The sequence below is a fragment of the Trichomonascus vanleenenianus genome, assembly GCF_965637985.1.
Source record: "Trichomonascus vanleenenianus strain CLIB 3782 genome assembly, contig: TRVA0_008S, whole genome shotgun sequence".
NCBI lineage: Eukaryota > Fungi > Ascomycota > Dipodascomycetes > Dipodascales > Trichomonascaceae > Blastobotrys > Blastobotrys vanleenenianus.
Window position 1 is genome coordinate 45,211 of NW_027481879.1, and position 22,651 is coordinate 67,861.

The following is a 22,651-nucleotide window of genomic DNA, read 5'->3' on the forward strand; positions in this document are numbered from 1 at the left end:
CTCGCCGCTCGCGGAGATCCGATCGTGGGCCGCTCTTCATGGGGCTCATTATTATTAGTATACTAGTTAGAGTTATTACACATGGTAATACGCTTTGAACATTTATATTCCACATGCATCTCCGGAAGAGAAGGGGGGGGATTATAACTATATTGACCGGGTGTCTACCCAATAAATTAGGCACGTCTTTTAACAGAAGTTTGTAACGGGAGTTTGTAACGGGAGTTTGTAACGGGAGTTTGTAACGGGAGTTTGTAACGGGAGTTTGTAACGGGAGTTTGTAACGGGAGTTTGTAACGGGAGTTTGTAACGGGAGTTTGTTACGGGAGTGAGTTTGTTACGGGAGTTTGTTACGGGAGTTTGTTACAGCTGCTGGGGGAAATTTGTTACGTATTGAGAGGCATTCTATTACAGGTTGCAAACGGATGCTTTGTTACAGTTGACTGCCAAAGTAGATCTAGATGAAGACATATGTAGTGCTTGTGCATTTTGACAATTGTGTTACTCTGAACTTATCAGAACAGGGTAGATCCCGTAACTGTCCTACAAAGATTCTACGTATTCTAATGTCCCTGTTTTATAGAAGCATCTTCTCGCAGCCCATCATCCCCACCTTGTTGTACAGAGCTACTACCAATACCTTCAATACCTAATGCACTACCAGTACTGGTGCTCTGCCTCAGACTCAGACTCCGTAGTTACCGCCAGACCCCCTTTAACGACCACCCGTAAACCCAACAGTACCATAGGTACTTGCTCTGATTTGCCCAAGCACAGTAATGCCTCTACTACCCGCAATAGTAAACACCCATAGTCTTGCAGGACTCATGAAACGAGCTCACAAATGAGGCTGCATTATAAACCGTAAAGTCATTTCTCTCTATATGGCCTGCTTACCGGTAGTTCATTTGCTGACCCATTCCAGTGGGGGGGGGTCTCGGCCCCGCGTCGCGTCGCGATCGCGTAATAAAGGGATAAATGAAAAAAATGAAACGCGAAACCTTCCAAACCTCAACACGGATACAAAGATGGGGGTAAAGGGTAAGAACAAACCTGAAAAGCGCAAATCGTGAACTAACAAGATAAGGACTCCTGAAAGAGTTCAAGTCTATCGAAAGACAGGCTCACATATCCTCGTACTCCGGGTTGATGGTCGCGGTGGACGGGTACTCCTGGCTACACCGAGGTTCAGCTGCGTGTCCGGACCTTATCGCCCTCGGGAAGAGTACCACTTTGTATGTTGAGCCCTCCCTATGAGGAGATTTCAGCTAACGGTTAGGCATATTGACTTCGTGATGAGGAGGATCCAACTATTGCTCGACAATGGAGTCACTCCGTACATGGTCTTTGACGGAGGGTACCTCCCCATGAAGGAGAAGACTGAGACTGCGCGGCGCAAGAGCCGACAAGAGGCCAAAAAGCGGGCTCTCGATGTGCTCGGCACTGATTACCGCAAGGCGCGGGGGTATTTGCAACAGGCGGTCGATATTACCCCGGAAATGGCATGCACAGTCATTGCAGCTTTGAAACGGTACAATCTCCCTTATGTCGTTGCCCCCTATGAGGCAGACGCGCAAATGGTGTACCTGGAGAAGACTGGCATCGTAGATGCCATCATGTCTGAAGACTCAGATATGCTGGTGTTTGGAGCTAAGCGGCTCTTGACGAAAATGGACTCCAGTGGGTGCCTTATTGAAATAAACAGAGATGATTTCCCCAAAGTTCCCGGTATCTCTATCGCCAAGCTGACTGACCACGAGCGGCGGCTGGCAGTGATCTTAGCTGGATGCGACTATTCCGACGGTATCGCGAGGATCGGTGTGTGCAAGGCAACTCAGTACGCGAAAAAGCATCGCACCATTGATGGCGTCATGAGAGCACTCCGCATGGAGGGTAAATACGAGATTCCAGCCGACTTCGTCGAGGTATACAGACATGCAGACATTGCATTCCAGTTCCAACAGGTGTGGTGCCCTAATAAGGAAGAGGTCGTCCTACTAAATGATCGCGACTCTGTGGACGATATCCGACACATAATAGGAGAATTGGATTGCGCAGAGCTCGCAGGGAAAGTTGCCAGGGGAGAAATCAACCCTATTTCGAAGCAGGAGATCAACCAGCAACAGCTGTTGGTTCCTAGAATCACCCTAGTCATTGGCACACCGCATAGGGCCTCATCACGCCGTTGCGCAACAATTGCAGTCACTCCGAGATCGGGCGGGCAGAGCGCTATGAGCGACTTTTTCAAGCCCCAGGTGGTTTCTCGCTCTCCTTCCACGCCTGTTCCCTTGAGGCGCAACTTGTCACTCTCAACTCCCCCTCCTAGTACGGCTGTCAGAGGCTCAACAAAACGTGACCTCGACACATTCGAACAAGGTGCATCTAACGACGCGCCTCCTTCGGAAAGCAGATTCTTCCCTAAGAAGAAAACTAGGCAAGTACTCCCCACGCGAGATAGCTATCTTGACGATGAGGAGCCTGCGGATAACAAGGAAAATCTCGATCCTCTTCCAAAATATCCGGCTACTCCTGTTCCAGTTAGGGTCAGAACCACTCCTGCAACAGCCGGATCACTTCCATGCTTCCGAGCAGGGGCATTGGATCAATTCAAGTTTTCTCCGTGATAATCACATTATTTATTGCTCATTTCTAAAGTTGCTGTTACTTGTTGCATATTTTGCTATTCTTGATTATAGCACTTTGGAAATTTTTTCTAGTTAACATTTAAGGAATGTATTTGTACCTATAATATAGCTAACTTGTTCTAGAAAGCAGCCATCGCTTGCCAAATTCAAATGGGTAAACGTCCGCTACATACATTGACGCATTTGTGCCGTATACTGTGGGACAATATACAGATTTTTTTTATGCCAATTCGTTCCTGTTCCTGTTCTTGCTACAAAAAGGGATTCCCTCGTGTCATAGATCGATCCCCACAATTGAGTGACTTTCTTTTACCCGGTAATGTATAAGGGCACTGTCATCATTGATCTTCCACGTGTTTTTGCTCTAGCGGAAACGGGTTTCCCTCACCCTGCTCAATACGAAGGAGGGTCATATGGCGGTGGCTGATTTATGGGACTCTATACCGCGCCAAACTCATTAGATGGATTACCACAAGCGGGTGACTGGCACAGGTCTTTTATCCGGTATTTTACGGGAGCGGTGTCATCGATGATATTCCGCCTGCTCTTGCTCTAGAAGAAGGGGTTTTCATTCGTGCCATTAGCGCCTCGGCGCTAAGGAAATTGGCCCCATCAACCAAAAGTTTTTGATTTTCATTGATTTGTTATAATATGTTGAAATGTCTGCTCAGCGGACAAATATGTTGATGTACTATGTACTATATAAGCCTAACTTGGTGGCACAGTCGCAACGGGCTCGAAGTACAGACGATTCATTCATCCATTCGGTCATTTAGAGCCGTCAGATTTCATTTTTATCCAATAACTTGAATTCAAACCTCAAATTTTGACAGCAGCAAGCCGCCAAGGATTTCAATCATTATAATGGGCCAGAAAGTGCCAAAAGTGCCACATATTCAACTGTATCGGAAAGGGAATGAACGAATGAATGAATGAATGACATTCAACTGTATCGGCAAGTCGATTACGTAATATTCGAGCAAATATTACGTAATCAGTGATTTTGGGAACACTTAACCTGTAAAAACCGATTTTCAACAAGAGGTCCTGTAGTGTAGTTGGTTATCACGGAGGATTCTGATTCCTCTAACCCCGGTTCGAATCCGGGCAGGACCTGTTAGCTACGACCATATCCAGGTGGCCACACCGTCTCTCGTTCGATCGGCAGCAGTTAAGCACCTGAGAGCTCGTCCAAGTACCGCGGTTGGAGACAACGCGGGAACAGCGAGTGTTGTAGCTTTTTTGTCATGCATTTTCGCGCATTATCTATGAAACATTTCTGCGTTATCGCGCATAATTGAGAGGCTCATGCGGCTGAAGCCGCACTAAAAGTTGAACGTTGGGAGTCGAAGGCAGAGATGACTGGATTTTCATGACAAAACGGATGCACATGCTTGCATGCGTGATACCTTCCATGCATTCAGCTTATAACGTCTATAGTACATTGTGCATGAATTTTGGTTTGGGCCATGGATAAATTATAATTAGAATGGCAACACCGTATATATATATATATGAATACGTAGCATACATATATACACAGTATTGCTAGAACAATTGTACTACTGTCATACCCGAGGTTGCATTTGCTGCTTTCAAAATCGCCAGAAGTAATTAAAGCTATCGATCAAAAAAATGCCGGAAAGGGCTGTTGAGGTATAGCGGTTCGGTAAGTGACCGGTGTGGACAGGCTCGGCGAGTGACCGATGTAGACAGGCTCGGTGAGTGACCGAAGTGAAACGGTTCGGAGAATAGCCGAGCTACGGAATCGGAAAGTCGGCGATGAAACGAAGGAGAACCACACCGGTGGCATGCAAGATAAATTGAGGGAAGTTCCCATGGTTGGAGAAGTAAGCAATTAGACAGTAATGCAGGAACTCACCGGGGACCCGAACGGAAAAGTTTCGAGCAGTATACGGCAGAGCTCAAAAGAACGCATAAGCATGCACAAAGCAATCAAGACTGAAGAGCAGGCTAGCTTAATGAGAGGATAAAATAATTAACACTCAGCTAATGCGTGAAGAGTTGTTGAATGAAAGATATATTGATTTTAATGCGATACTGGCTGCTTCAAATAAATTTCGACCATAGCCTGAAGGTTTTACTTGAATGTATGAACGAAAGGCAACACATGATTAAATATTGGTTAGTATTGGCTAATAGTTACAAGTGGGAATCATATATCTATACTAATTTTTTTTTCGCCGGCCTGTTCAGGAACAGGCTGAATGCCAAAAAGCGAGCAAGCTCTTTTGGCCGTTCAGCATCATTATGCTGGTCGTAGAAACCTTTGACAATGCCAGGATGTTGCTTGAACGTTGATAATGGCTCATATGTAATCTGGTCTTTGTTTCGCCATGCTGTTCGGTACTTCAGGGATCTTCCATCTTCTGTATCAACCGCCTTGATGCCTAGAATACTCTCAGGCACATCAGAATCGTCACCCTTGGTTGCGCTGCCATTATGAGTTGGCTTCATAATCTTTGACAATTTTCTTCGCTTTCGCTGCGGCGACTTGCTTGATGACTCCAGTGCAGGTGAATCGTAATATATGCGATTTCCTCGCCGATCATGGCCTAAAGCTGGCGTCCCCTCACCAGCACTCACGTAAGATAAATCGTTTATTGAACCAGACAAAGATTGTCGCGGAGATTGGTTCAATCGGGTGCGAGCTGTCGCACCAGAAATGTCGCCAGCATTGTCGCCAGATCTCTTGGACTCGAGGGGCGTGCCTTCATATCCGTTTGAAGTAGCAATTCGACGGACTGATGACCGAGCGGACCCGCTGGCAGACCGGGACAGATGATACAATAGAGGCATCTCACTTCTGAGCTTTTCGATCGAGGGGGAATCCCCATATATGTTTTCGAATACTTTAATCCAGTGCTCATCCACCGACGCATCCTGAATATCATCATCAGGGAGTCTAGGAGGAGTTGCAAATTGATTGGAAACGCGAGCACGCTCTTGAGGCTTTGCGTTTGTCTCGGGCGCACTCTTTTCTTCACCATGTATATCCAAATTGAAATCGGTGTTGTCATGGTCTGAGTAGAAATTTTCTTCTGAAGAACTTAACGAAGGCGGTGTCGACAGACCCGAATCATTATCTGAATGCTGTGCAAGTGCTGCAGAGAGGGGAGAGCTCGAAGCGGGAATGACATGCTTCAATTTAGGAGATGCTGGGTTCGAGGCGAATTCTTCATTATCATGGCCAAGTTTCTCAAATGACAGCCTCCTTTTTGGTTCAGAATTCCGAGGAGAAAAAGCAGGGAGTGAGGAGATGTTCGGCGACCTTGGGGGGGAAGATAGTACAGGGAGCTCCTTGTCATCATCCGAAAGCTTGAACGATGAATCCTCGTCTGAGTCGAAAGAATTAAAGTAGGCCCCCCCTAAGTCACTGTCTTCACTGGCTTCCTGCCGTTTGCTGGCATTTTTGCGCTTCCGCATGGTGCGTTTTGGGCGAGGCGGCTCTTCGCTTTCCAGCTCTTGGAACACCATTTGGTCCTCCTCTTCTTCTTGTTTTACCAATGAATCGGTGCGGAGGCGCTCCTTAGTTGTTATTCTTGGTTTCGAGTTCAGACCTCGCACTGGCGGTGCTCTGTCTGAGTTAGATAGGATATCCACAAAGCAATCTCTGACCTTGGGTTTGAGTTCCTCATCCTTTTCCATCTTTGAGATCTCCTGTAGTGTGTAAGAGGTTAGCACGTAACTTCGCAAGTCCATAATTTTGACCTTGATATCTTGGAAATCCGTGCCGTTCTTGCTAAAGAAATAGCCCGCAGCTACTAACAAGTATTGCAAGACTTTGTTCAAATCAGCTAATGCGTTCGTAAACTCCCCGTCATCCGCACTGTTCCGTAATAGCTCAGCTTGAATAGCCTCGCTTGTGGTGGTAGACCATAATTCGACCCTGTCACTGTCATTGCGCCCAGGGAACAAGTATTTGGTCATAACGTCGGCATCCAGAGGATAGAGGCCGGTCATTTCGAATCCTTCCCTGATCGGGGCAGCGCTGATTTCATCTGCCCCGGAATGGTAGAAGGACAGCCATGCCAGCTCATTTGCTGCCAGGCCGTGACCGCCAAAGGTTACGTTGTCAAGCTCGAGATTGTTTACAAATCGCTTGGTCAGCTCAAAATAGCGGTTTCTCAGTGGGTCGAACGCCCCTCGAACAAGAGGATGCGCGGACAGGTAATGAATCCCTTTGGTCTCGGCATAGATATACTGTTCCAAGTCAGCCCAAACGTGGCCCATTGTCAGCAAACACCTATCATGACTCTCTTCAGCCAACTTCCTCGAGATGCTTTCATAGTGTAAAACCCATAGGCGATTAGCGTCTTCGTACGAGTCACAGCGAGCAATCACTAGCTTCCCTCCCCAGAATTCCGTCTCCAGATCACGCACCAGAGATTCTTCCTCATACGGAGGCTCCCGTTTTGAAATAAACGCGGCCAGTGGCGGGATCACATCCCCCGATGCTAGCACACATTCAAATAGAGCCAAATGGTCCCCGTTGTCAAGATCTGGTGGCTCTGAACCGACATTCATAATAGTTCGTACGCCCTTCTTCCCTCCGCTGCTAAAATGAAACCCCGTTTCGCACATTACGGCAAGGTTCTTGGCAGGAATCCCTTGAGCCAATTCCTCAAATTTCTTGTACCATATTTTGGCCTCGCCTTCCCTCAGCAGCAGATCTATGCCAGTAGCCTGGGAAGGGCGTCCCATGGCCACCCCCGGGAAGCGCTCTTCCATCCGGGCTAGCCACGACGGCGTAGGCCCCGGGACTTCGCCGGTCCCTTGATCATACTTGATTATGAGCTCCTGTTTCATTTTCTGGGCCATTTGGCTTACGGCTCCACGGGAGAAAGGCCGGTTCCAACGCTCGTAGAGCTTCACAAACGCGTCGAACATGGCATTCTCGTAGTTCAGCCCCATGTAGTCAATGCGCCGCGACAGCCTCATTTGCAGGAACGCGAATTCAAGCTTGTGACGCGCTACCATACCTCGCGTCACGCCGTAGTAGCGGTAGGCGTCTTCTTCGTGATTCTTGTCTTTGCGCAGCGCCCCCATACACGCGAGAAGCCTGTCCCGCAGCTCGTCCGGGTACTTTCCATTAGCCTTCCGCCGCTCACCTTTCGACCTCCCTCGATCTTTCATCATTGAAAGAATTCAATGAATCCGTCTTTAATCTTTCAATGTACACCCTTTGGCAATGTCAAACATCCCAAACGGTTTTTCACGATGCGTCACCGACGCACAATTTCAGTACCGGTACTAAAGCGCCAATTAATATCAACTGTTACGGTAGAACAATAAATAGTTGCATGAAACCAATTGTTTTAGTGTGGTCAATTGGAGTGAAAATGATAACATATTGTATTCGCCTTATGTAAACAGCAACATAAATCGACAATTACCGGGTACGATGACACCAATTGTTAGAGGACTGTACAACTGAAGAGTTGTGTAAAAATCAATTGATTTGCAATTGTAATTGAAATAGAATACATGTAGGCCAGTAAAATTGGTAATAAATGGTATTAACCTATATATGTAAGTAAACAGCAATGTATGATCTTCAATGAGTGTCCTGCAGATGGAGAAAATTGCTAAATACTATAGTTAAACGCTAGTCGATAACTCTACCAAGCTCATTCTGAACAATCCTCTGCTGGGACTTGTCAACCTTCTTAAGCCTAGCGCCGCCGCGAATCTCTCCAAGAAGAGATGAAATGTCTGGAGCTCCGGCTGGAGGAGCTGGAGCCCCGCCTTCAGACCCTCCAGGTGGTGGTGGCGGTGGAGGTGGAGGAGGAGGTGGTGGTGCACCCCCTGATGGTGGCGGTGGTGGCGGTGGTGGTGGTGGTGGCGGTGGTGGAGCAGCCATTGGAGGAGGAGGCGGCGGAGTTGGAGGCTCCTGAGCTGGGACAGGAGTGGTTTCCTCTGCTGGGGGAGGCGGTGGTGGAACCTCTGGAGCGGAGGGTGTTGCGCTCTCAAATTCCTGCACAGGCGTAGAGAATCCTCTGTCAGAAGAATCATCGTTGGTTAAGGTTGAGGTCGAAATAGAGGCCGGAGGAGGAGGAGGAGGAGTCGACTGTGGAGTAGCAACTGGCGCTCCCATAGAGCCAAACAGCATGGAAGCAAGCGCCGCTGGGTTAGCACCTCCTCGCAGGTTATCGTCCTCATCATCTTCGTCTGATGATGAAGACTCTCCCCATCCGTCCGTATCATCATCATGGCCCCTCTGGGTCCGCCGCTGGGCAGCTGCTACAGATGCATCCGCAGTAGGGGCAGTTGTGTCCACTGCGGCTGGGTTAGCTCTGAAGGTCTTGCCAGCCGAGTCAACCGTAGTAGTGGCAGCTCCCTGCTGGCGCAGGAATGGGTTAGTAGAAGCGTGCTGCTGCTGTGGCTGATCTTTGAAGAATGGATTGTTGGCACGGTGGTCCACCGGACTCTGTGGTGGCTGCTCTTCCTTTGGAGCCTCTGGCTGAGGAGCGGCAGTTTCAGCCGGCTCAGTGGAAACTGGCTCAGGTTGTGGAGTTGGGGTGGCTGGACCGGACGAAGGCGTAGTGAGTTCCTCCGACTTGGACAGTTCGCCGGATCGCGACAGATCCTCCTCCTCTTCACTCTCCTGTTTCCACGATTGGTTCTGCTGCTTCAACTCTCGCTCCCGTCGAGCCAGCTCTTCCTGCTGCGCCCTGATCTTTGCGAGTCGTTCCTCTCGCTGCTTCTGCTTGGCCTCACTCTCGGCCTGCTGTCGCTGTCGGTCGGCAGCCTCTTCTTCCATCTTCTTGAGCCGCTCCTCCTGCTCACGCATTTGCCTCATAAGCTCACGCTCCTCTTCGTCGACTTCCTCCTGTTGAGCAGGTTCTGGCGCCTTAACAGGCTCTGGCGACTTAACGGGCTCCACGGGCTCCGGCGATTTGGCAGGAACAGCAGGCTTCTGTCGTCGCATGGGTGGTGGAGGCGGCCTCTTTGAAGCCGGCTTGGCCGCCGGTTCAGCCTGGACGGGCTTTGCCTCTTCAATTGGCTGGGGAGTAGCTGGTTGTGGAGTGGACGGCTGGGATGGAGTCGACGACGTGGGAGAATGGCTCTCGGCAGTTCGCGGCTTCCTCTGAATACCAAGCTTGGCCAGTCGCTCATTCATACGTCTTTCTGCTTCAGCCCGAACCTTGGCGCTTCGCTCTGCAGCAGTCATGGTCTTGGATGGAGCGGGCGCTGGAGAAGGCGACGCCGCTGCTGGGACAGTCGAGCTAATCTCTGGTCTAGTGGACGATTCTCTAACTGGCTCCCTGGGCCGTTCAAAGCCTCTAGTAGTAGTATCACTGTCCGCGCGAGACGAAGCACGAGGAGTCAAGTGCCTCAGAGAAAGAATAAAGTCCTTGACTTCGTCCTCAATGCCCATAGCCTCGTCCCATCGTCTCCTATCCCGGTCATCTCGAACGTCGTCGGTCGATTCTCGCAGCGATCTATCAAGGCTCTCCTTGAGATCGTTGACCAGCGACTCAATGCCGCTGTAAGTGTTCTCGTGGGCCGACCGTTCGGCGCTCGCCCTCTCGCTTTCTTCAATCAGCGCGGCCTCAAACGACTCAAAGTCCGCATCGCTACCGCCTTTGCCCGACAAAGCGTTCAGCCGAGCCTTGAGAGCGGCCTTCTGCTTCGCCTTTCGTCGGTCCGTCTCGGTGATGGCGCCCCCGGGGCCCGATCCAACAACGGTAACAGCGCCAGGGTGCTCCTTCTCGTACTTGAGCCTAAACAGCTCGAGCTTGGCTCCGGCAATCTCGTCGTCGAGGCGACGCAGCGACGAAGTCAGCTGTGGAAGCATATCGGTCTGGGCGTTGACCTTTCTCAGCAGCTGTCGGCGCTCGTCGTGAGAGGATCCGCCACCAGCGAGCAGCAGAGACGCCTGAGGGTGCTCAGAGATCTCCCGCTGCACCTTAGAGATGCGGTTCTTTACATCCTCAATGGCGCGGCGGTCGCGTCGCTCGAGATCCTCGACAGCCGAATACTGCTCCTCGTCCTGGGCATCAATGGCGGCCAGGAGGATCTCCTTCTCCTTGATGGCCTTGGTGAGGTCAGCCAGAGAGAGCTTGTTGGAAGACTTGGTTTCGCTGCTGACCTTTCGGCTAGCTCGGTGGCGAGCGCTCGAAACGTAGCCAAAGTCGTCGTCATTGTTCTTGTACACCGTCGCATCCTTCTTGAACGCACCTGGGGCATTGCTCTTGAACGATCGGTTCTTGAGATAGCTCACACCGCCCGTTCTGTCTGGTGAAAGACCACCGTCCGACTCGTGATTCTTCAAGAACGACTTGATCTGCTTTACCGAGTCCGAAAAGTTACGCGAAGAAGGCGGAATGAGCTCTGGCGGCAGCCGCGTCGGAAGCGGGTAGCCATTGAGCCGCCGGTAAATGAGATGCATCGCCACAGCGAATTCGTCCTTATCGAGCTTGCCCTTGTTACCTGGGTCGGACAGGGTCCAAATGGCCTCGAGGTCCTGGCGGTTGAGTCCAGACTGGCCAAACACCTCGATTGCTTGGTCGCCGTCAATGTACCCGTGATGCTGCCTGTCCCAGGCATTGAAGATGCCGTCGTAGATGCGCTTTTCGTCCTTGGTGATGGCCCACTCGACCTGGGCGTTGCCCTGGAGCTCGACAGAGCTGTACGAGTCGGCGCCGCCTGCGGACGGCATAAATCTATTCTTGAACGCGTCCATACCGGGGAGGCCTTGCTGTGGGGTGTTGATGAAGCCCCACTGCCCTGGTTTGCCGGTTGGCATCGGCTGTAATGGTTGCAAACCAATTCCGCCAGTCTGTTGAGATTGAAGTCCAGGCATTCCGGTCTGTTGATTCATCATCCCCGTAGGCTGACTCTGGAATCCTGTAGGCTGGCTTTGGAATCCTGTAGGCTGGCTTTGGAATCCTGTAGGCTGGCTTTGGAATCCTGTAGGCTGGCTTTGGAATCCTGTAGGCTGGCTCTGGAAACCCGTAGGCTGGGCCTGAAATCCCGTAGGTTGAGTCTGGAATCCACCAGTAGGCTGAGACTGACCAAACCCTGTCGGCTGCGTCTGGAGGCCTCCCCCAGTGCGCTGAGCCTGAAGCTGGTACATACCCGTCTGCTGAGGCTGCTGAGGCTGTTGAAGGCTCTGGAGAGTCTGCAAGTTACTAGTAGAATGGCTCTTCCCCGTGAAATCAGGTACATTAGGAGGCAAAGAGGTGGTCGACCCGCCCTCCTCAGGCACGCTGAACGAGATGATGTCTACGAGGCTCGAAACTTCGTTGGCCACTTTCTCCGGAAGAGTCCGCGGTAACGGCTGACCCTTGAGCACAATCGACACCAAATACATCGCCAGTGCAAACTCCGGGAACAGCAGCTGCCCCGACCGTGTCGTATCGGCGAGTTGCCAGATCTCAGCCAATATGTTGGCGTTGAGGCCGGACCGCACCAGTATATCCCTCGACCGGTCGCCGGGTAGCGCCTGCTCTCCTTGGTTCAGCGCGCTTCTAAATAGTTTCTCGAACTTTTGCTGGTCGTCGGCAGTGATGAACGACAGCCGGACTACGAAATTGTTAGCGTCTCCACACACATCCACTTTAAAGCTGTGCCTTACCGTTTGGAATCTTCAGTGTCTGGTTCCCGGTAATCTTCCCGGTCTGCTGTGGGTTCAAACCCGTCGGCTGAACGCCCAGATTCGGCGCAGACTGTGCTGCGGGCTGGAATTGCGCGCCCTGGGCCGGATACGACGTGTACTGGGGCATCAACGGCTGCTGGCCTGTCTGCATTGGCACCATACCCGGAACGCTTCCTCCGCCAGCACCGCCATAGTACCCGTTCTGGGGCGGCTGGTTGTTATTGTATGGATACATCCCTCGTTCCCTCCTTCGTCTCAGTGCTCTATCGCGGGTTGTCGGGGGTGGAGTGGGTGTGTCTTGAAAAGTGGTGATGTCGTCTCCCTCCCCCCCTCCGGGGGTGACAAGTGGCTTGTACCTCCCGCGCACATCACACATCGCAGTCAGTTGCGTATGGGGGGCCAGCCCCCCAGACCCCCCGGGGCGACGCTTCGCGTCGGTTTTTTTTGGGGCCCTATTCAGACCTGGCCGAAGTCCCCTCCGCGAAGCGGTGCCCAGGGGGGTTTGGGGGGCTGGCCCCCCAATCGAAGGCTGCACGCCGCAGCTCCTGCGGCTCAAGATCTGAAACAAGTATTCAATTGACTTTTACACATATAAATCGGAGGAAAAATATTCATGTACTTTCCATCTACGATAGACAGTACAGCCTGGGCCTGCTCGGATTACGCCTTCTCTACTTGAGGTAGTCCAATCGACGCTGTTCACTTGATAGTCAGCAAACAGCACCTACGGTGATCGATGGAGGCTCTGCGCCGAAGTTTGGTGATGTCTGAGCGCGCGCAAGCGTTGGGAGATTGCCGTATGTGTCAGTGGCACGAGCCGACAGCTGTCAATGACGTTGGCATTAAATAATGGGGCTACAGGGAGGCAATACGAGTAGCTAGCGGGAGGAATATAAGGCAGGTTAGATCATATATAGATTATTTATAGATAAATGCAAACTATACAGCATACTTTCTAGTCCATTCCTTAGCGGTCGCCTCGTACCGGGACCGGTCAGTCTTGTAAGTATGGGCGATCTCCGGCACCAACGGATCGTCTGGGTTTGGATCTGTTAGCATGGAGCAAATGGACAGCAGCACTTTCGAGATGGTCAGAGCTGGCGACCACTGGTCCTTGAGAATGTCCAGACAAATGGACCCGTTAGAGTTGATATTTGGGTGGTAGATCTTAGTAGTGAAGTTGACCTTTGGTGGCTTGAATGGGTAGTCTGTTGGGAAGTGGATCGACAGGAAGAACACACCGTTGGCGTACGGGCTGTCTGATGGGCCCATGATGGTCGCCTGCCAGTGGAACAGGTCGTCGCCGATTGGACCAGCTGAACAAGAGCTTGGCGGGTCACTATTAATACTTTGGTTAGCAAATCTCCTCTATTTCCTTGTGTTCTTTTTCCGTCGCGGTATACTTACATGCCAAGATCGTGAAGTTCTCGTTTAATTCTCTTAAGAGCCATCTTTGCGGTCTGTGATGTGTATGCGGTTAGAACTTTTAAAGCGGATAAAAACCTCCTTTAAAACCTCTTGATTAATAATATTTAAAAACCTATCTCTTTCTCTAGAACGAAAAAGAACGATCGGACCTATATCACTGCAACAGCGTATGTGCTGGCGCTTTTCACGGTATAAATCGTTGGTTGGTAAAATGAAAGGAAGGGAAAGGAAAGAAAAGGAAAACCCAAAAAACCTCCCACACGCAAGGAAAACTTTGCGCCCACACACACATCCGCCGCATGCCCCCCTTTACCCCCCCGCCCCTATACAGTACGTATGTATACTCGCCTATATGCGCAGCTAGCTACCTCTACAGTACTCCATATTTCCATGCGGTTTAAACTGATTTTACTGCGTGTATTTTACCACGCATTTTGAACATCTTTAGCGCCCCCTTTCGCTCTCTTTAACCTCGTTTCTTTGCTCTCTGTTTTTTTTTGCCGCCACTTTTACCGTCTCCGTCCGCCTAAATCTTACCTCCGCCAGAGGAGCCACCAAACCTCTACAACAGTATGAAAGGGTGCGGCGCGTGCAACCTGCACTGAAACATATAGGCATTCCCCCCCCTCTCACATTGAACCTTGACAGCAGAACTGACGATAACGCATGAAGAATACTAAATCTACAAGAATGGGCGCTGATGGCGGCCCCAGAAGATTGACAAGCTGAAAAGAGATTGACACGGACGGAGAAGAGAATAACAGACGTAATGAATGAAATGTGAAGAGATTCTCAGAGAATACATGTGACGCAGCTTTTTGACTGAATTGCGAGTTTACAAAAATCAGGGCCAGGCCTGAATGCCTAAGTTAAGGGCTTATCACCTCAATTCCGATCTTCTACTCAAATTATTTAACAAAGATGAGTTGAAGCAGCTTATCTGTGAAATCTAAATACCTTGACGATGAGTTTGATAGGCTGGATGAAAGTAAATTCTTCAAAGAATAAGAGATCGAAAAGTTCACAAACGACTCTTCAGAGCCTGTTTGAGACCTTGCAAAAACCCGCAAGTTCTTGGATGAGTACGCATCAATGATGCTAGCTATATTGCAAGCTTGTGCCCCACAACTTTTCAGCAATGAAGATTACAGGTACCGAATTCCTCTGCTTATGGCCTTTCTTGCTTCCACCAAGAATAGCAAGACTAACGGAATCCAGAAGATCCTTGGATTGCATTTCCATGCTAACGGCATGACTTCGTTAGCTATTGATTTTTTGCAAAAGATTGGGATTTCCTTAAGCAGTAGTACCATTAGTCGAGTCTATGACGAATCAACAATAGTTCAATTCAGTTACCACCTCGTATTGCTTTTCGAGGAAACCATTATTTAGCCAACGGAATTACCACCAGCATGTGCGACGATCTAGACAAAGTTAATTCTGAGGAAGTAGCCCAAGAACCGGGTAAGATTATTTTCGACGATAAACCTTTGAAGGTAGGTGGCTGTAATTGCCATCAATTATTTGGAAATAATTAATGTGACGCAGATCCGTAAGGTTCTATATCATAGGGCGTTGCAAGCTGTGTTTGACGAAAGTTGCGTTGCAGCATCTAGTCTCAATTGGCCGTTTATTGATCGTTTGGAACCTATGCGAACCATATTTGCTCCTTTAGGTACCATTTCCACGACGAATCAACAATTGAAGGTATTTGATGTTTGATTGATAACATTTTTCAGCAGCAGTTAGGGCGAACTGATGATAACTTGTACAGAGATACAAAATATATTGTCGACCAAAAGACTGTTGCGACACTGCGGGCTATGATGAAGTCGAGACGGAGGCACCTGCTGAAAGAGTCCCGTGAGTATTGTTCTTATAAGTGGGGTTATACCGATTCTTTCCTTGAGCATATGGAGACATATCTCATCCTACGTTGCGAAATCACCGCCAAGGCTCTACTATGCTACTTGGTATCATTGGGGGGACTAACTCCCCTGGGGCTCCGCGCAGCGGAGGGGTGGGTCGTAGAACAAGGTTGAGGAAACACAGCCCCGGGTACCTCTAGGGTTGAGCACGGACCTTTGAAGAATGTGGCTACCAATTGTACTGTAAGTGTTGGGGGTGGCGATGCTAGTTCAATTGAGAGACGATTCCGCTTTTAATCAGAAACACCATATCTATAGCCAACAGACGGAAAGAGTATGGGTTTTACTATTATGACTGTCGAATTTGTGCAATTCAGGTGGAGTTTTTTGAATATACCAATTGCCAGTTACCGGTACCAAAATAAATTAACGGAGATCTGGAAAGGAAGAAGATTGAAGCATTTGGTGTGTAGTATATCAGAAACCATGGCTGCTGGGATTATACTACCCCAGTACTATATGAGTAATGCCTATGAATGATAGATGACAGATGACAATCAGCCGCATGCGGAACAAGCCAGGCGCAGGTTTTGTTTTATTTGTATCTCCGACTCTTCGCGTGTCGTACTCATCGTAACACATGTGTTAATACCGAATCCACATTGTCTTCGCGGCTGTGGATCCAAGATCGGCAAGCCGCAGGCGGCTTATCGATCCACACACTAGACCGTTTTAATATGCCCACTACAACATGCCTGTTGGGGACCATTGGACCACCCGCAATCAACCACTGTTAACTACAAATTACTGTATAGGGGTAGAATGCAGGGGAGAAGCACTAAAAAACCGTTCGATCAAAGCCATTAACCCACAGCATCTAGGCCACGGTAGTAGCAAGTCCGTAAGGCCGGCTAATGAAGGACTGGCCACGTGACCACGCTGCATGTCGGGAGTACCCGGAGACCGGCCGGATGCATCCCCAAGCCGAGCGACACATGCCCCCGTACTGCGTGTACTATGTACAGCGGTTTCTACGATAAGGCTCCAATTAACAAAAGGTGGTAACCACGAGATAATATGAAAAAGGCCCCAGGGAGAGTATGACCAAGTTCAGGGAAACCAAAGGGTTGCCGAGGAGCCATTTTTTGCAGCTTTTCCTGTCTTGTCTCTGCCGGAGCCACCCCCTCGGGGTAGGGTGCGCACTCCAAGCCTCGTTTCGTGCCGCGGGAAGGGAGGAGAGACGCCAAAATTCTGGCGTGATCTTTTGGGTGCGACGGGCGAAACGTTAAAAAGAGGAACCATTTGCCCAGGTTGGCCAAAGACAAATCAAACACCCTGGGCACTTAAAGGAATAAGCGCTTAAAGTCCCTATTTAAAACTACGCCTTGGGCTATTTCTTTCTCTTTTTGCGTTCCTTCCTCACACTCTCCCTCCCCTTTGCAAGATTAAAGGTTGTCCAAAGATCAGTTCATATTTTTTCTAAAACATCACCCGAGCATTATAGTGAGCCCTGGCTGTGACAGGTATAGTGGTCGACAGCTAATAATTCCAAAAAAGTTTTCACGGGCAACAATATATATATACAATGAACGCCCAGGAGATATTTGCATCGACGACGCCGTTTTCGTTTGCCGAAGGCGCTGAATTCATCAACGTGCTAAACTCGGACACGTCGTCTACCAACTCGATGTCGTCGCTCTCAGACTTTGGCGCCCAGCCTACCCAGAGCGGGTTCCCCGACGACCCAAACGCCTATCCAGATGACTGGACGCGAGAATATATGACACTCGGCGACATGTCGTCGGCATACCGCCCGCCCCAGCAGCAGGCCCAGCAGGAATTGCAGAGCAAGAGCTCGCAGGACTTCAGCAACACGGGGCTCCAGCCCCAGGCGTTCTCGCTTGACATGTACAACAATGGCGCATTTTCGTTTGACGGGTCTCCGCTCTCTTCGCCAGCCGGCATGTCGTCGAATTCAGAGGAGAACGAGCAGCGATACCCAAACCTGCCGACTCCTCCGAGCTACGCAGCGACCCTTAACACGCAGTCTCCACCGTACTCGAACAATTCGAGCTCGACGACTTCGCCCCAGCAAGGCGCCGGCTTAATCTACACCCCGGCGACTTCAAACTCGGGCCAGTCATTGGGAGGCAAGAAACTGCCCAAAAAGACGGCCGGTAGCAAAATCACCAAGCCGCGAAAAGAGAAGACGTCGCATAACATGATTGAGAAGCGGTACCGGACCAACATCAACGACAAAATCGTTGCGCTGAGGTCGTGTGTCCCAACCCTGCGCTACCGCCTCAACGAAGGCCTCGACGAAAAGGACCTCGAGGGCCTGACCCCGGCCTCGAAGCTCAACAAGGCCACCGTGCTCACCAAAGCTACAGAGTACATTCTTCACCTGCAAAAGAAGAACAAGGAGCTTGAGGACCAGCTCGCAGAGATGCAGGGCAAACTGCGCTCGGGGGTTGACGACTTACTGCAGCCTCCGCCGCAGGGGCCACCCCAGCCGCGCGATGCATATGCGGCTGATCCGCCGCTTGCGGCTCAGACTCAGCCCGCGCCGCAGCAGTTTGCGGCGTATCCCAACATGGGCTCTTCTGAGTTCAAGGGGCGTGTGCTCATGGCATCTATGGCTGGCATGATGGGCGCCGGCATGTACACTAACGGCGTCGGCGGTGATATGGGCGGCGGCAACACGCGAGGACTCTCCATGATTCCGCTGTTCAACCTCATGGGTTCCAACGGCGTTCTTGCCACGAACCTCGTCAAGGTAGCGTTGATCGTTGCTGCCGTGGGCTACGCGCTGGCGCCGAGCCTCTACCGGTCGCGCAAGCCCAAGAAGGTCGCCACTGAGGCTCAGAGCAAAATGCAATCGCAGATCTGGGAAATGACGTCTAAGTCGATGGGTATCCCGCAGGACAGGTCCGTCGTGCACATGGTGACCGCCTTCTTTGTAACGGCGCTCCAGCTCATCTTCCACACCATTTTTGGTACGCGTATTATATCTTCGGGCAACGACCAGACATGGTCGCGCGCCATTGATGCTCAGCTGTGCGGCGGCGACATCCACGCCGGCAAGTACAACCTCGCGCTTACGTTGGCCAAGTCGCTAGTGCTCAAGCCGTCAGCTCGGAGGTACGCGAGACTCGCAGTGCACATGCGGGTGCTATCGCATGAGATTAGGCCGTTTGGCGGCATGCTCAATGGCATGGCACAGTCTCTTTGGACAAAGGCTGCCAAGGACTCGGACAAGTCGCTTTCTCCGCACAACAAGGCTATGCTTAGTCTGTGCCCTGAGGCGCTCTCTGACCCAGACACCATTCAGCGGCTATCCAACATGGTCATGAACCGACCTATTTCGTTGCGCATTTCGCAGTCGTACTCCGATGAGGGCATTGAGAGTGTTGTCAAGGACGAGGGCATCCGGTCGTGCGTCGACGCCATGGCTGGCTGGTTTGCATCTACGCTGCTGCACGAGGTTCTCATCGAGGTTGTAGAGGAGTCTGAAGTCAACTACGCCAAGATTGAGACTGCTGCCGCCATTGCACCGCCAAATTCGATTGTCGGTCGCCGCGTGGCGGTTGTCCAGGCATTGTTGCTGGGTGCCAAGGACGGCATGTACGTCAAGAAGGCAATGGAGCTCATCAATAGCGAGCTCCTGAGCGACGAGATGACGTCCAAGGATTACCTTGACGGGCCTATCCGGGCGCCTTCTGCTAACGTGCCGCGGGATGTCAAGCTCGCTATGCATTGCTCGTTTGTGTTGTACTATCTTTCTAATGGCCAGACGGAGCGGGCCATGTCGATGCTCAAGTCGCTGAACAATTGTGATCTGAGTGACGACATTGGTCTGTTGGGCTTTGTGGCCATTTGGATTACTATCACCCAGATTGAGGGTGCCAGTCTCAGCGAAGACGTGTGCAAGTCCAACTTGGAGCGCATGGCTTCGTGTGCGCGGCTGTGGATCGGCTCGAAGCCCGGTGAGCGACAGGGGCTTACCTTGAATTGTCGACGAAATTTGGTTGGCGAATGCATTAAACGAAGTGCCATGTTTGGCGGCGTTGACGACGACGAAGGATATGGCTCTACCTAACTTGTTTTATATTAATAATTTATAATATTTATTCCTGTCTGTACCTTCAATTTTGTTATTCCTATCTTTATATCGTAGCTACTACCGTGTTGCAGAGGAGGTAAACCGGTATGATGACGTTCGAAACGGTGTTCATGGTGTTCAGAGCTTAGGTGAATGTCCTCTGAAGTCCTGCTCAACATATAGTTATCTTATCAACATGTTCATAGCAGTTGTGGCGGATATTGTTTTAATTGTCACGTTAGGTATTTTGCTTATGAATAGATTTAGTCAGCGTAATTGTAAGGATATTAATTTCATGATACAGTTTTCTGGTATGGGACTCTGCAGTCATATAGCTTATCAACCTTTATAAAGCAGTTATGGGTTCTGAAAAGGGTGGGATAAATAAATCGAGTAGATGAATAAAGAACGAACCGTAGTAGATGAAGAAAGAATAGCGAACCGATCCGGAATGCAAGTGCCCACGGCTCCTGAGGAACCAAGAAACGATCCAACTCATCTCATAGAGCTGCGAAGACGTAAGTCTATTTTCTATTCGTCAGTTATAACTACATTGTATCTACACAATAGGGCGACGGCGGAATGAAGGTGGGCTTGCAGAAGAACACGATGATTCGCTGCAATTGCAGCAGGGAGTTCTATGTTCCTCAGTATCGCCTAACTCAATACCCCTAGCAATTATATGTATAGGTTCTCAAATCCAATCACGATCCTACGATATGTCCATGGCTGAATCTCTCCTAAAGTCCCCCCGAGGCTCTGATTCGCGGAGATCTCATATGACGGGGGTCTGGGGGAAGAGCCCCCAGTTACGGGAGCTCGAGGGCTGGCCCTCGAATACACTCAAGAGTAACAATGAAGGGACTGGTAGAATCCAAGGCACTTTTTTTTCCAATTCCCTGATCTCGAATGTCTAATGGCGCTCTTCAATTCGAAGCACCAAACCCCCAAGTTTGGGGAATACCCCAGTCTAATCAGTCTAATCATAGACATAGTCAAGTCTGATCATTGCCCCGCACTCCGGTTTATCAATCAAAAATGTGTCAAACTTGAGAATACACTTGGCACAACGGATCTCGGTGGTTGGAACGGTTGCGGGTACCTAACCGATCACTACAACTTCTTCCCAACGACACACCACAGAAGAGCTCGATATAGAAGATGGGCGTCACAAAACGGGTGTGGGTTAGACGCCCTGGGTCGACTCCCACAGCAGTACACGTAGGTGAGGAGGACCTGGTGGACGACTTGAAGACGCTGGTTTTGCAAAAGTACCCGACAACCCTTGCCGTACGGGTGGACCCCGCCGACCTGGTTATTCGGTGCGGCGCTAAGATCCTCGCACCAGACGAGACGGTGTGGTCTGTCCTAGAAAAGGACAGGTCCTGCCTCGAATTCGCTAATGCGCTTGTATTGGAGGCGAGCTTTGGCGCGGTTAACATGCTGCCGCCTACCCCAGCCTCCCCTCTGCGGGGGGACCCGTTGGAGACAGTGCACAAGGTGCCTCCTCCAAAGCCTGAGAAGAAGCTCCGGCCGCCTGTTGGGGAGCCTGCCCAGCCGGCGGCTAAGAAAGAGGCCGAGAAGGAGCCGCCAAAGAAGGGCGAGCCTCCAAAGAAGCCTCCTAAAGAACAGTCCATCAAAGCTACTCCTTTTCAAGGAAAGGAAGCTGTACAGGCGAATAATAAGCCCGAGCAACTTAAGAAAGAAGAGCCAACCAAGGAAGAGGAAAAGGGAAAATTTAAGCCCAAGAGTAATGACGCGACGACAACTAATGACAAACAAATACGACACATGACACAGCCGAGTGAGGAACCGCCCGTAATGAAATCGACGCTATTGCAACAGACAATTATTCAGGACAGCTATGAGAGGGCCAATATGCTGGAGTACTCGCCCAAGGTCCAGGCTGCTTCGGCTAACCACCCGCGCTACATTCTCGACGACTCGATTCCGACCAAGTCGTTCAAGACGATGTCCAAATCCGAGCAGGAACAGGTCAGGCGAAGGGTGCGACCGCCATTGGCTACTCTGGGGTCTGGTTCATCGACGACAATCAAGACTAACAGTCCGAACAATGGAGTTTTGCTGTTGCCTCGCCAGTTCCAGCTTCCCAAGAGCATGGCCAATAAGGCACCCAAATCGGCGAATGACAGCACAGCAGCAATAGTAGAGAAGGGGGACTCTAAGCTGCAAACGCGCATCAACGTCCCTGTTGTGAAGAACGTTGTACCGCAAATTAACGTGCTCATTGTGGAGGACAACGTAATTAACCAGCGAATTCTCGAGGCATTTATGCGCCGCAAGAAGATTCGTTCAGCAGTGGCTAAAAACGGCCGTGAGGCGGTGGACAAGTGGCGCCAAGGTGGGTTCCACCTCGTGCTCATGGACATCCAGCTTCCAGTTATGTCCGGTATAGAGGCGACCAAGGAGATTCGCAGGCTAGAACACGACAACCGTATTGGCGTTTTCTCCTCGGATAACAAGTGCGGCGATGCTCTGACCGAGGAGGATAGACTTGACGCTAAGCTGTTTAGGTCCCCTGTTATCATTGTGGCATTGACTGCGTCGTCTTCGTCGGCCGACAAGTCCGAGGCCCTGGCCGCAGGATGCAATGACTTTTTGACCAAGCCAGTGAACCTGCTGTGGCTAGAGCAAAAGACAATTGAGTGGGGATGTATGCAAGCGTTGATTGACTTTGAAGGATGGAAGCATTGGGCCGGCCGTGACGGTACGACGAGAAATGCCTCCAAGCCGACCAAGAAAATTGCCGTTGAGCCTGCCAAATAACGTTTTTTTTCTTTTAATTTATTCATGGTTATTTATTGGATATACCTGTGGGTCAAACGAAGAATGCTTTCCTGTAACGAACATAAATAGGTCTGTAACAAAACGTAGAATCCCTGTAACGAACATAAAATAAGTCTCTAACAAACTCCCAACGCAATGTAGACAAGACCGTGTTACAGCCTGCGACTTGAATTCG

At 50.4% G+C, this 22,651-nt stretch overlaps 6 protein-coding genes and 2 non-coding genes across 8 annotated transcripts; 5 read left to right on the forward strand and 3 right to left on the reverse strand.

Moving 5' to 3' along the window:
- Positions 1-1,028: 1,028 nt before the first annotated feature.
- Positions 1,029-2,624, forward strand: DIN7 (exonuclease 1 family protein; the record flags this gene model as incomplete). Its single annotated transcript, XM_076683371.1, has 3 exons — positions 1,029-1,041; positions 1,088-1,235; positions 1,280-2,624. 3 exons carry the CDS (start codon positions 1,029-1,031, stop codon positions 2,622-2,624), a joined length of 1,506 nt encoding a protein of 501 aa, XP_076542286.1.
- A 1,064-nt stretch (positions 2,625-3,688) lies between these two features.
- Positions 3,689-3,761, forward strand: tRNA-Gln(CTG). Its single transcript has one exon. It is a non-coding gene; the product is annotated as a tRNA-Gln (tRNA).
- Positions 3,762-3,763: 2 nt separating this feature from the next.
- TRVA0_008S00595 lies at positions 3,764-3,882 on the forward strand. The gene has a single exon (XR_013062072.1). It is a non-coding gene; the product is annotated as a ribosomal RNA (ribosomal RNA).
- A 947-nt stretch (positions 3,883-4,829) lies between these two features.
- TRVA0_008S00606 (uncharacterized protein) lies at positions 4,830-7,805 on the reverse strand (the record flags this gene model as incomplete). The annotated part of the gene is made up of 1 exon (XM_076683372.1): positions 4,830-7,805. One exon carries the CDS (start codon positions 7,803-7,805, stop codon positions 4,830-4,832), a length of 2,976 nt encoding a protein of 991 aa, XP_076542287.1.
- A 469-nt stretch (positions 7,806-8,274) lies between these two features.
- On the reverse strand, positions 8,275-12,505 carry PAN1 (actin cytoskeleton-regulatory complex protein PAN1; the record flags this gene model as incomplete). Its single annotated transcript, XM_076683373.1, has 2 exons — positions 8,275-12,197; positions 12,250-12,505. The coding sequence occupies 2 exons, from the start codon at positions 12,503-12,505 to the stop codon at positions 8,275-8,277; spliced, it is 4,179 nt and encodes a 1,392-aa protein (XP_076542288.1).
- Positions 12,506-13,209: 704 nt separating this feature from the next.
- Positions 13,210-13,721, reverse strand: UBC5 (ubiquitin-conjugating enzyme E2-16 kDa; the record flags this gene model as incomplete). Its single annotated transcript, XM_076683374.1, has 2 exons — positions 13,210-13,609; positions 13,678-13,721. 2 exons carry the CDS (start codon positions 13,719-13,721, stop codon positions 13,210-13,212), a joined length of 444 nt encoding a protein of 147 aa, XP_076542289.1.
- A 3,430-nt stretch (positions 13,722-17,151) lies between these two features.
- On the forward strand, positions 17,152-19,665 carry TRVA0_008S00672 (uncharacterized protein; the record flags this gene model as incomplete). The annotated part of the gene is made up of 1 exon (XM_076683375.1): positions 17,152-19,665. The coding sequence occupies one exon, from the start codon at positions 17,152-17,154 to the stop codon at positions 19,663-19,665; it is 2,514 nt and encodes an 837-aa protein (XP_076542290.1).
- A 1,164-nt stretch (positions 19,666-20,829) lies between these two features.
- SSK1 (mitogen-activated protein kinase kinase kinase SSK1) lies at positions 20,830-22,455 on the forward strand (the record flags this gene model as incomplete). The annotated part of the gene is made up of 1 exon (XM_076683376.1): positions 20,830-22,455. One exon carries the CDS (start codon positions 20,830-20,832, stop codon positions 22,453-22,455), a length of 1,626 nt encoding a protein of 541 aa, XP_076542291.1.
- Positions 22,456-22,651: the final 196 nt, after the last annotated feature.